Below are 13,853 nucleotides of genomic sequence, written 5' to 3' on the forward strand. Positions count from 1 at the left end.
GAGGGGTAGACAGAGGCATGGCGGGAGAAAAGATCATCATCATCATCATCATATATATATAGAAAGAGAGAGAGAGAGAGAGGGGGGGGACCAGTCAAGCAGCACATCACGCTGTAATTCTTGGGCTGAGAAATCAACACTTAAAAGCCATAATTTTAAGGAGCGATAAGAATTTTTGAATAAAGGAAAATGGGTAGTGGTGGGTAGGTACCGCCAGCGAGTAGATAGGGCTCTTAATTGTAGATTTTAAATATTTGAGAGACAACAATGCATAAATCGTAATTTTTAAAAGAGCAATGAATTCTGGGTGATTAGAATATAACGTAGCATGAATTTAGGAAGCTTAGAAAATGAATAAGCATGAATTTAAGACAACAACTGAATTCAATTGAATTTCATGGAGAGAAACAAGATAAATAATAGGGGGCAACTAAAGCGCGAAGGTATTTATGAGATGTTTGAGGCCGTAAATAAATAAAAAATCTCTATCTTATCTGCATCTTGAGATTTCGTCGTAGTATGTCAGCGAGATAATTTAGAATGGGTTTCTCATTTATATATAGCCAGAACCTGAAGACCTTAAGGAAAAACTACGAAAGAGAGAGAGAGAGGATGGAGGGGTAGACAGAGGCATGGCGGGAGAAAAGATCATCATCATCATCATCATATATATATAGAAAGAGAGAGAGAGAGAGAGGGGGGGGACCAGTCAAGCAGCACATCACGCTGTAATGATGATGATATATATATATATATATATATATAGATATATACAAATAATGAGAAAATGGAGGAAACCTCAGATTAGCAAACCCATTGATTGGACCACGTTTACAGCTTATTTTTTGATACAAATCATGACATAACAAATAGGTGATGTAGCATGCTTTGTATTAGAAAATAATAAGCTATAAAGAAGGGGAAGAAGGACTGAATATAGTGGTTGGTTCACAACCTGAGGGATTGGACTTGACATGAATGATGGGCAAAAAATTAATGAGTGACTCAGGAATGTTTGGGAGGGTATGGCACAAACTCAGCCATGTGTGTGTGTGTGTGTGTGTGTGTGTGTGTCTTTGTGTTTATGTTTGTCCATACCGCCCACTACTTAGCTGATGTTGGTTCATTTAATTCCCCATAACCTGGCAGTTCAGCAAAAGAGAACAATAAAATATGTACCAGATTTAAAAAATGATTTAATACTGGGATTTAATACTGTTTGGCTAAAATCCTTACAAGGCAATGCTCCAGCATGGTCACAGTCCATTGGCCATTGTAGAAAGGCAAAGGAAGGACATAGCTTGCTTATGAGTAAGAGACAGAAGTATTTGCTTAGTTGCTTTGTAGGATAATCTGTTCAGGTTTTTGTAGAATAATATGGCTCATGGCATAATGAGGCAACATTTTCCAAGAATTGTAAAACAGAGTTCCATTTTATATTTTGCAGATACCAATTTTGTTTCAAGTTAACTATATATAACCATTCACCAGGACCATGTAAATATATTGCTGGTGTTGGTAAGTATTTTCTAAATATATTTTATGCAAAGGACAGACATTCTGAATATGCTATTAACTTTATGAATGTATATTATTTATAGGTATAATCTTTGTTGTAGTTTCACATTGACAATAATGAGGTTCTTCGCTGCACCTCACTACTAAACGTTGAAGCCACCATTCTTTGCCATTGTCTCCGCTGGGCAGGTCACATCCAGTGTATGGAGCCCTCTTGTCTCCCGAGGGTCATGCTCTATGGAGAACTTCCAATTGGAACAAGATCCAGAGGAGGTCCGAAATTCCATTTTCAAGACCAGCTCAAACAGACCCTGGCTGAAATTAACACTTAGCCACCCCCATGAGAACAGATTGCCATGGATAGAACAGCCTGGAAGACTGTTATCTGCAGTGGAGCCAGCTCCTTTGAGCAGATCAGACAACAGAATGAGGAGGTAAAGCGCAGGAGAAGAAAGGAACATCTTCAACTTCCTCGATCTGCACCGACCATACTGTGCGAATTCTGCCCCCGATTCTTTCACCATCGACTTTGTCTCCAAAGTCACATTCAGCACAGACATCTGCCAAGGAGACTGGACTGAAACTGATGAACCCAGTGCTCAGATATAAGCTGGAGCTGCCGATGATGAGTTCCTCTTGTACAGTTGGCTTGTACATCAGGTAGCAAGATGTCTCTAATTAACCTGGTTTTGAGTCTAGTCATCTGTATCTCCTCAAGTGATGTTAAGTTGTCTTGGATCTTCTTCAAAGATGGTCGACTATGTCTTCTTGTGTTTCCCTCTTTTCTTTCATCTCTTTGATAGTGCCTATCATCTTGAGTAGTCATTCTTCTGGCAGTCAGAGAATATGACCTGCCAGTCTCATTGTATTATCCATCACAGTCTCCTGCAGGCTGCACAGATTGACTCTTCTCAGGACTTATAAGAGTTTGTGATTCCATCTGTGGAAGGGATCTTGACTATTCTATGTAGACACCATTGGTGGAATGCTTTCATATTGTATGTTTTATAAGATGGTGAGCTGGCAGAAACATTAGCATGCCAGGCGAAATGCTTAGTGGTATTTCATCTGTCTTATGTTCTGAGTTCAAATTCCGCCAAGGTTGACTTTGCCTTTCATACTTTCAGGGTCGATAAATTAAGTACCAGTTGCATACCGGGGTAGATCTAATCGACTGGCTCCCTCCCCCTAAATTTCGGCCCTTCTGCCTAGAGTAGAAAAGAATATTGTATGTTTTATAGAAGCCCCTAAATACATACATGTAGATACAGCAGAAGGCCAAATCAAATCCAACCAAAAGACTTCCTCATCGCAGTACTCAAACCTATGTTACCATTATAGCAATCTTTCGATAAACATTACTTATTTATCATACTTGTTATTATTTTCAGAAAATGGCTCTGAAGATATGCATACTTTACCAAATGGCTTGACATTCATCACTTCTGTGAGTAGAATCTTTTTGCTTTGTTTTTCTCTTATTTCCTCAATGATTGACAGTAAAAGCAAGATACTCTTGTGGAAATGGTATGGGCTTATTGACTCATTGGTCTGGGGTTGAAATACATTTCAGGCATTTCATTGTTTATTTGCACACTGACAAAATAAAGTCAGTTCATTTATTTGAGGCCCTAACAAAGCTCAGGGTTCTGTCTTTCTTCTCCTGACTAAGTCATTAGACAAAAAAAAAAAAAAACCTTGGAGTCAGTGGCAACTAATGATTGTCTGTGTTGATGGACACCAATTAATCAAATTGTTGTTGATTTGATTAATTTAACCCTAGTATTTTATGGACAGCATGTACAGTATTGTTGGCACTCCGTTGCTTACGACGACGAGGGTTCCAGTTGATCCGATCAACGGAACAGCCTGCTCATGAAATAAACATACAAGTGGCTGAGCACTCCACAGACACGTGTACCCTTAATGTAGTTCTCGGGGATATTCAGCGTGACAAAGAGTGTGACCATGCTGACTCTTTGAAATACAGGTATAACAGAAACAGGAAGAAAGAGTGAGAGAAAGTTGTGGTGGAAGAGTACACCAGGGTTCGCCACCATCCCCTGCTGGAGCCTCGTGGAGCTTTAGGTGTTTTCGCTCAATAAACACTCACAACACCTGGTCTGGGAATCGAAACCGCGATCCTATGACTGCGAGTCTGCTGCCCTAACCACTGAGCCATTGCGCCTCCACAATGTACAGTATGGCTAAATAGTTAAGAAGTTTGCTTCACAATCATGATTTAAGTTCAGCTCTGCTGTGGGGTGTCTTGGGAAACTGTCCTTTACTTTAGACCTGAACCAATCAATGTCTCATATAAGTGGAACTGATAAATGGAAACTGTATGGAAGCCTGCCATATGTGTGTGTCTGCCACTCTCTTTCCACCCTTTTTAGAATTTACTCACCTACCCACTCACCCAATCCAATCCTCTGTATCATTTCTCTTATATTCCCTTCTTTGTAATTTGTGGGTTTGCCCTGATTCTGGGCTAACCGTGTATCTTACTTACACCAAGACACCTTTTTTTGTCCCTCTATCCTACATTAACCTCAGATCACTTGGCATAAAGCCACCTGCCTCAACACTATACTCTTCCTCTTAGTTGGTCTAAAGAAAACAGTGATATGATGTATCCATCCGTTTGACATACTAGCATGGAAAAACAGACATTATACAAACAAAATTTCCTCCTTTAAACTTCCAGTTAAAAATCAAACAAACAAAACAATTAATCAAACAAAATGTATTTTATATTTCAACATTTTCCAGGGTTTTCTTGTTGATTACCTCGTCCAGGGTAAGAACACTAATAGTATGGGACGTGTCCTTCTCTATGATATGTCTAAAGACAGTAACCAAGAAATCATTGAATTAGAACTCGAGAATTTTCATCCTCAGAGATTTGTTCCTCATGGTATCAGTGCTTGGCAAGATGATAATGGTAAGTTGTATTTGAAGTTTTGAGCAATCTTTTATTTTGACTCTGGTTTCAGCCATTGGACTGCAACCCATGTTGGACTGTCACCTTCAAGTGCTTTTGGTCCATCATAACCAGTGGCAGCTCATATATAGGCACTGAGGTATATATTAATTATATTTCGGCCAGAGTTATTTCGTCACACTTCTGTGACCTCATGAACAGGAATACAAAATGACAGATCGTTAGTAAGGAGAGACACACAAAAAACGAAAGAGGAAAGCAAAGGATCACTGATGAGGTCACAGAAGTGTGACGAAAGAACTCTGGCCAAAATACAATTAATATAAAATAAAACTGAAGCAAGTGAACACCAAATATATAGTGCATATGTTTTTATTGGCTAAGCTGGCAACATGACCATCCCCAAATACAACAATAACTATTTATAAGTGTTTCACTTTCTCATAGTTTTATATCTCTGTCTTCTGTTCTTTCCAGACATGTCCTCTTGGCCTGTGTAATATTGTAATTATTTTATTTCCATATGTGTATATATTACATCATTCTGTTGATCTTAATTTATTTTTGAATCTATTGATATCTTTATAAAGGGAAAGTCACTGTTTTTGTGGTAAATCATTTGGTGAAAGGAGACCAAATCGAGTCCTTTGAATATCTTCCAGAGAAAAAAGCACTTCGACACGTAACTTCATTTAAAGATGGCAGCATGAGAAAGTTAGCTTTTTTTTCTTATATTTTCCTTCTACTTTTTTTTTTTTTTTAAAGAAGAGATCTATTTTGTGCTTATTTATTTTTTTAACTTTTTTTATTGGCATATTTTAGCTTTTGTAAGATTTAACTGAAAGCATCATCACATGTGGCTGTGTGGTAAGAAGCTTGCTTCCGAACCACATGGCTCTGGGTTCAGTAGTACCTGTATTTCAAAGGGCCAGCTTTGTCACACTCTGTGTCATGCTGAATCTCCCAGAGAACTACTTTAAGGGTACATGTGTCTGTGGAGTGCTCAGCCACTTGCATGTTAATTTTACAAGCAAGCTATTCCATTGATTGCATCAGCTGGGACCTTCGTCGCCATAACCGATGGAGTGCTCTCATATTTGACAGAGCAATCTGAATAGTAAAGAGTTAATGCATTAAACACTTTTTTCCCCAAAATACGCACTGCTGTAATTGTGGTGCATCTAAGATGTCAGTGCATCTTTTATGCCATCAAATATTGCATTTAAAGAAAATCAAAAATCAAAAACTGGTTTTTCTTTCTTATGTATTATTGTTTCTTATTTGCAGTGTAAATGATGTGGTGGCTACCAGCAACAAAACCTTCTATTTCACCAACTGGTCACACTACAGGAATTTTATTGGCAGACTCCTCGAGATGTTCTTGCTTTTGCCATGGACCCATGTATACTACCATGATGGCGAGGTTTACCGATTGGTTGCTGAGGATTTAGTTATGGCTAATGGCATAGCGATGTCAAATGATGAAAAGTAAGTTCTTGCTTTGAAACTATCAAGTGTTTTGATTCTTCACTGATAAGGTTTGTGTTCTGTTAGTAATTACAAAAGTTGTTATTGAATATCAGGCTGGTTGTATTTCTATGATCATTCATAGAATATGTGAACTCTGATCGAAATGTATTGGGTCTAGTGCTACAAAAAAGAAACTACACCGCATACCAATTTGGCATTTAATCTCTTTTGAAGTAGTTCCTTTCTGAACTTATTGATGGAAGTGATCTTATTGATGGAAGTATTCTTGGAACTCCTCTTTTGGGATAGTGAATAGCTGCCTTGAAATCTTGTTCCTTTCAACTGGGATCTGATTTTTGCCCTGGTTTCAGGGTCATAGCCATAGATCCACAATTCTTCATCCGTTATGACCATTTTCAAAAAGTTTTCATCTTCATTGACACAATCATGGAGATCCTGATCTTTCTGAGACAACCTCACTCTACACACTTTAAGTCCAAGCATGTATGTGTATATGTATATATATGTGTGTATGTCTATATATGTATGTGTATATGTATATATGTATATATATGTGTGTGCATATGTATGTATGTAAATGTGTATATATGTGTGTGTGTGTGAAGGCATGTGACTTAGTGGCTGGGATATATGGCTCACAATCATAAGGTCATGTGTTCAATTCCTGGTAGCGTGTTGTGTTCTTGAGCAAGACACTTTATTTGTTATTACTCCAGTTTACTCAGGTGGAAAAAATTGAGTTGTACCTGTAGTGCAAAGGGCCATCTTTGATGTACTCTGTTTCACACTGAATCTCCCTATGAACTATGTCACGGGCATGTATGTTTGTGGAGAACTCAGCCACTTGCACATTAATTTCACGTGCAGGCTATTTGTTTGACCATATCAACTGGAATACTTGTCGTTGTTAGTGACAAATGTCAGGCACATATATATGTATGTGTATATGAGTGTGTATGATATATATATACAAGGTGATTCAAAAGTTTCCATACATTGGAAAAAGTTTTTTTATAAGAAACAGTTTATAAGATCCCTTAGATCCCCTGATCTGACCCCTCTTGATTTCTATCTTTGGGGACATTTGAAAGGCATGGTATATTGCAGAAAAATAAATGACATAAATGATTTGAAGGAATGCATCACCAACTCATTTGCATACATATTACCAGATGTGCTATTACGAGTTCACAATGAGTGGAGTAAACGTATTGCAATGTGTATTCAAAACAATGGTAACCATTCGATATTCTTTATACAAGATGAGAAAGGGCCAATTTTTATCCCAAGCCATCAAGGACAAGAGGGAAGACCGTGCTAAGAAGCTTTTGTACAAATTCAAGCATCCCCTCCAACTGAACATGCTTTGGTTTTTCTCGGACAAAAAAAATATCTGCTAGGATCAGATGGTGGGTGAATACACAGAACAACCGTTGGCTTGCCATGTCCCCAAAACATGTACCGAGAGTGATAAAAATCAAACATCCAGTCAACATCTTGGTGTTTGGCATGATCACTTGTGATGGTGATATTATGCCTCCATTCATTTCCCCACACAGCCTCAGACTCAACATGGAGGCCTACATCAAGTGCCTGGAGGAGGTAGTGCTGCCCTGGGTCAAGAGGGTGGCTGCTGGAAGACCCTGTATCTGGCAACAGGTCTCTACACCATCCCACACTAGCAGGAGAACCCAGTCATGGCTGTCAAACAATTTCTGTGACCACATCACCCCTAACGTCTGGCCACCTCACTCCCCAGACTGCAACCCTCTTGATTATTATGTGTGGGGTGCAGTTGAATGAGAGACCAACAAAACTCATTGTTATACCAAAGATGAACTGAAGGCAAGGATTATGGCAACATTCACCAACTTAAATAAGGAGACAGTCCAGAAGAGTTGCAGGAGATTCCGAAGTCGTCTGGAGGCTGTGGTTGAAGCCAATGGCGATTTTATTGAATAAATTTATTCTTTAGTATTTCAAGATACTTTTATGTAATTTTGGTAAATATATCTGTTAAAATGAAATGTCAGTGTTATTTTCATTTTTGTGTAATTTAGACGACAATTTATTCACCGCACCCTGTATATGATATGTAAACACACCCATGCTAGCATGGAAGGCAGATGTTAAACAATGATGATGATGGTGATGATGTACTGTAATTTGAATGCATAAAGAAATTGCTGATGATACCAGTTCTATAAATAATTGTTTGTAAAGATATTGCTTGATAACAACGTTTAATATAACCTTGTTATCTCTATTAAAGGTTTATCTATGTTGCCTGTACAATGACAAAAGATATCAAAGTGTTTAAACGAGACACAGACAATCGGCTTGTATTTCACCAGGTTAGTACTTGTTATCAATAATTTGCTTTACATCTGTTTAGGGCAGCTTTCTTTCCCCAACCTCTTAAAAATTATGCATATCTAAATGTCTGATGCATGTGGACTTTCACATGGCAATTTCTGTTGTGTCTAGCTCCAGGTTACTCCTGATCCAGTAAGATCTATGATCAAAAGAGTTCATGCCATCTCGTGGACCATATTGTCTAATATGTACTTCTTTTTTCGTAAGAGAGTATTTCTAGCAGTTTGAGAGACTGCACAGATGTTCTCCATTATTTGTATCTACCATTTTTTTCATATGCAGTAATCTGTCTATGACTGATGCAGTTCTCAGAATATCTTGTGTTAAGCCTAAGAAAAGTATACTCTTAATTTAAAATTAAAAAATTTATGTTAATTAAAGATGAATATCTACCTTGCTGCCCCCCGCCCTTGAGGTCGCAGATATTTTGATGTAACTTTTTTTCTACTGAACCAAATCTCAAACTCTTTATGCCAAAGTGTAACTGAAGGGCTGTCCTCTTTAAAACTATTAACAGTTTGCAATTTAGTTGAGAACTGAATTAGTAGTGAATCTTGGAAGCTGCTGCAATTGACGAAATGGTGGACTTAAGAATATATTCAACCACAACCGGGTTGAATGATAGATCACCCATGTAAATTATCAGTTCTTGAATAACGGTGCTTCTTCTTGTCCCATAATGAGAACTAAGTCGAATACTCTGAATTAATAAAACTTATTGGGGTGATTCTGTTACCTCTGCTAGTGTCTGCTTTTTCTTTTGAAAGCTAAATGTATTAGCCACATCATAGAGGTTCTACCTATGGAAGGGTGAGAAGTTGGCACAACGATAGACCTGACCAATTGCATTACACTGTTTAATTGCATAACTCTACATTCTGATTTCAGTTCTTGTAACTTACCTGGCCCTTTTTCTTCTAAGGGTGTTGTTGGTCAATAAAATAAGCATGTTGGGTTTATTTAATCCTCAATTCCTCTCAAATATTGGGTTTGCCTGTATGTAAAGTATTTATTTTAATATTGTTTTGCTTCAGGAATTTATGCTGGACTCAATTGTTGATAACCTCTCTGTTGATCCTGAGGGTAATATATGGGCCGGGTGTCATCCTAGATTTTTGAGCGTTGTGAGTTACATGGACAACTATACTCTTGGTTCACCTTCTCAGGTAAGACATAAAATAAAGGATAAACATTTTGCTAACACCTGTAATAATTAGACAACTTTGGGTACAAATCTAAAAAACGTACGTATGTCTTAAAAATGTTATATGAATATGTTGGGGGTTGGCCAATGAACCTGTTCTAAATTTTAGTTTCTTGGTGTTTAAGAAACAAGAAATAAAATTGTCTTTAGGATGGGATGCCAGTCTGTCACAGGCCTCAAAATATCTGACTCCTCCTCCTGGGGTTACGTTACTTGCAACCAAAGGATGGACAATAATATTTAATCTGTCCCCTGTTTAAAGATGGTGGGAATATTCCAGAGAGTGTCTAGAATTGTGAACGTCTAGATTTGAAAAAATAATCTGTAAAACAAAGTAATTACCATAAAGGGAAGTAACTTAGTAAAATATCGGAATAACAGCGCACTTTATATAACATGAAGACGTTCTGTTATTTGACGAATAACACTGGAAAAGAAATATGGGAGCTGTGTCAAAATTAAAAAAATGGTAGAAATAAACTCCACTCCTCAATAAACTTATTCATTATTCTTCATACAAATCTGACATTGCAAGCCTTTATTTCACTTCAACGAAATGGAAGCCTAAACTTTTCTGTTTCAGAGTAAGTGAAAAATGTAAGGGAGGGAACTTCGTGTTAAGTTATGTCCTTAGAAGCGAAGTGGTATCGTTTGAAAATTTCTAATTATTTACATACGTAAATGCATAAATTCATTTATTTGTACGTATAGGAATACAAGCAAGCATACGTGCGTTTGTCCATACAGACATCCATACATCTATCTATACATCTATGTATACATACTAATTCACCTATCTACACATTTATGCATACATCTACATATACACACTTTGATGGATGGAAACATGAGACGTGTACTTCTGTCTATACTTGCATACAAACATGGATATATGCAGAAGTCTATCTAGCAATACCTGTATGCTTAAATAAATCTTTGCACGCATGTACATATGTGCAGATACATTTATTTATAAATATGCACAAGTTTCACGTGTATACAACTGTTTTTCTATGTCTGCATACATGCATCTACAATATCATTCAAGCCTCTATCTCTACACACATACATGTATATATTTATATATCTATATATACTTAAAGGCTTCTGTCTGTCCATATATGCATACATTTGCCTAAGAATGCATACATGCTTAAATTTATCTATGTTTGGTCATCTATACATGCATACATCTATCTATCTGTACAAAGCTTTCCTTCAAAATTTCATCTTAATTTATATTTCAAGCATTCTCTTTGATATTAATCCATTAGAGACTGCCCCTAGTTCTATGACATAAACTTCCTGTATTTAAGCGGTCTAAATTAAAAGCTTCCATCAAAATTCCATGTTGGTTTATATGCCAAATACCAACTTAATAACTAAAATGTTAGAGAAAAACAACTAGTTTTAAATCACTGAACGAGAGATACACAGTAGCAATACCGAATAGTAAAGTTTATACGCCAACAGAATGTGGCAGTCCTTTAAAGGACGATGTTATTGTTGTATCCATTGTTGTTTTATTTTTGTTTTATTTTTTCCTGGGGCTAAAACAACAGTAACATCGTCCTTTATAGGACTGCCGCATTCTGTTGGCGTATAAACTTTATTAACTAAGATGTTATTTTACTAAATTCTTCATTATTTCCAAAACGAATTAAAACAAAGGCAGTGAATTTCAACAGAAATATGGTAATCAAAGGGTTAATTGTGAACTGGGGAGTAAGTTGATTATCAACCATGCAGACAAATGCTGAGGTTAACAACCCATTAATATATTTGGTGAGCTGACTGAATTGTTAGCACATGACAAAATGCATAGTGGTATTTCATCTGGCCTTGCATTCTGAGTTCAAATTCTGCCAAGGTTTACTTAGCCATTCATCCTTTCAGGGTTGATAAAATGAATACCACTTGAGTGCTGGGGGTCAATGTAATCAACTTACCTGCTTCTCCAAAATTCCTGGCCTTGTGCTAAAATTTGAAACCAGTATCATTGTTATTGCATTCTCAATGTTTATGCCTATCAAATTATGTTTCACGTGCTACAACTGTTTTTCTATGTCTGCATATGTGCATCTACAACATCATTCAAGCCGCTATCTGTCTTTTTGCATTTAAGCCTCTATCTTATTCAAGCCTCTATCTTATTTCTATATCGCCCACAAGAGGCTAAACATAGAGGGGACAAATAAGGACAGACAAATGGATTAAGTCGATTACATCGACCCCAGTGCGTAACTGGTACTTAATTTATCGACCCCGAAAGGATGAAAGGCGAAGTCGACCTCGGCGGAATTTGAACTCAGAACGTAACGGCAGACGAAATACCGCTAAGCATTTCGCCCAGCGTGGTAATACTTCTGCCAGCTCGCCGCCTTCAAGCCTCTATCTTATTGCATTCAGGCCTCTATCTATCTTATTGCATTCAAGCCTTTGTCTATCTCCTGGCATTCAAGCCTCTGTCTATCTTATTGCATTCAGACCTCTGTCTGTCCTATTGCATCCAAGCCTCTGTCTATCTAGTTTCTGGCATTCAACACTCTTATTATATTGCATTCAAGCCTCCACCTATCTTCTGGCATTCAAGCCTTTATCTATCTTATTGCATTCAAGCCTTTCTCTATCTTACTGCATTCAAGCCTCCACCTATTTTCTGGCATTCAAGACTCTATCTATCTTATTGCATTGAACCCTCTATCTATCTTATTGCATTCAAGTTTCTGTCTATCTTATTGCTTTCAAACCTCCACCTATTTTCTGGCATTCATGCCTCTATCTATCTTATTGCATTCTTTATGTTTATGCCTATTAATTTTGTTTAGTATTCTGAGATATTCCTGTTTTCTTTTAATTACACAGGTTTTAAAGCTTGAAGTAAAAAATGGATTGATAAAATCAATGAAAGAGATCTATTCCAACGATGGATCCATGCTGTCTGGTTCCAGTTCAGCTTCATTTTATCGAAACCACACACTTATCGGAAGTATGTGGGAAAAGTTAGTAATATGTGATGTTCTTTATATGTAATTTAATATTCCTTAAACTAGATTATAAAATATTCAACCATGAATATCTTTAGTTTTCTTATCTTTTCTAAAATGCTTTTCGTGACAATTTCATTAAATGTTTCCCCCCCACCACCACCGTCTTCATCACCATCATTATCATTGTTTAATGTCCCTGTTTCATCATGGTATGGGCTGGATGGTTTGACAGAATTCAGTGGGTCCAAGGAACTGCATCAAGCTCTAATGCTTGATTTGGCAGGGTCACTCTGGCTGGATGCCCTTCCCTTATGCTAACCATTTTACGGCATGTATTGAGTGCACTTTTTTGTGCCACCAGCACTGTTGAGGTTGTCATGCTGCTTGCAAGACTGCGAACCCTGATGGAGAAGATTTACACTTAGAGATGACAGGGTTAAAGTAGGAAAGTAGGGACCAGCGTAGAACAGGTTTTTTGTTGTACAGAGGCTACATGAACTGCACATGTTTTGGAAGACAGGGTGGATGTGATGGGGTGGAGCTGGAAAGAGATGAAAGTAGTGATGTTGAGGGTGAGGTGGTGTCAAGGTGGATCCTCAAGGTATGATCTCAGTAGAAGGGGTTGCGGGGTATCATCAGAACTAGGTGTGTTGCGGTGGGTGCAGGTATGGGGAGTGAGAGACGGGGATGGGTGAAGGGAGGGAACACAAGTGACAGCTGTAAAGATTGGATTGGGTTGGAAGGGCAAGGATGGATGTAGTGAATGCTGGTGGAAGTAATTTATTCTTTAAATTAGCCTTATTTGTTGAGAATTTGTTAGGGACTTCTGGGTTTTGGTTTGAGTGATTCATTTTTTTTTTGTATTTGGTTTGTCTAATAAATCAGAAGCCATTATTATTATTATTATTATTATTATTATTATTATTATTTTGGTGGTGAGCTGGCAGACTCGTTAGCGTGATGGACAAAATACTTAGTGGCATTTCGTCTGTCTTTACTTTCTGAGTTCAAATTCTGCCAAGGTTGACTTTGCCTTTCATCTTTTTGGGGCCGATGAAATAAGTACCAGTGGAACACTGGGGTTGATATAATTTACCAGCTGCTCCCCAATCAAATTTCAGACCTTGTGCCTATAGTAAAAAAGGTTTATTATTGTTGTTGCTGTTGTTGCTACTGCCACTGCTACTACTACTACTACTACTACTACTGCTGCTACTACTACTACTACTACTACTACTACTACTACTACTACTACAGCGAGCTGGCAGAATCGTTAGCATACTGGACAAAATTCTTAGTGGTATTTCGCCTGGTGATATTTTCTGAGTTC

At 37.6% G+C, this 13,853-nt stretch overlaps 1 protein-coding gene across 4 annotated transcripts in view; it reads left to right on the plus strand.

The window, feature by feature from the left end:
• Positions 1-12,609, plus strand: part of LOC106873488 (serum paraoxonase/lactonase 3) — a 70,550-nt gene extending 57,941 nt beyond the window's left edge. For all 4 annotated transcript variants that reach the window (XM_089347767.1, XM_089347766.1, XM_089347765.1 and 1 more), the window contains exons 3-10: positions 1,448-1,518; positions 2,910-2,965; positions 4,291-4,462; positions 5,053-5,176; positions 5,750-5,950; positions 8,226-8,307; positions 9,364-9,495; positions 12,399-12,609. In XM_089347767.1, coding sequence (XP_089203893.1) covers positions 1,448-1,518; positions 2,910-2,965; positions 4,291-4,462; positions 5,053-5,176; positions 5,750-5,950; positions 8,226-8,307; positions 9,364-9,495; positions 12,399-12,566 — 1,006 coding nt within the window. In that variant the 3' untranslated portion in view covers positions 12,567-12,609. The remainder of the gene's footprint in view (positions 1-1,447; positions 1,519-2,909; positions 2,966-4,290; positions 4,463-5,052; positions 5,177-5,749; positions 5,951-8,225; positions 8,308-9,363; positions 9,496-12,398) is intronic.
• Positions 12,610-13,853: the final 1,244 nt, after the last annotated feature.

The sequence above is a fragment of the Octopus bimaculoides genome, chromosome 2 (genome assembly GCF_046866305.1).
Source record: "Octopus bimaculoides isolate indiv1 chromosome 2, ASM4686630v1, whole genome shotgun sequence".
Taxonomy (NCBI): Eukaryota; Metazoa; Mollusca; class Cephalopoda; order Octopoda; family Octopodidae; genus Octopus; species Octopus bimaculoides.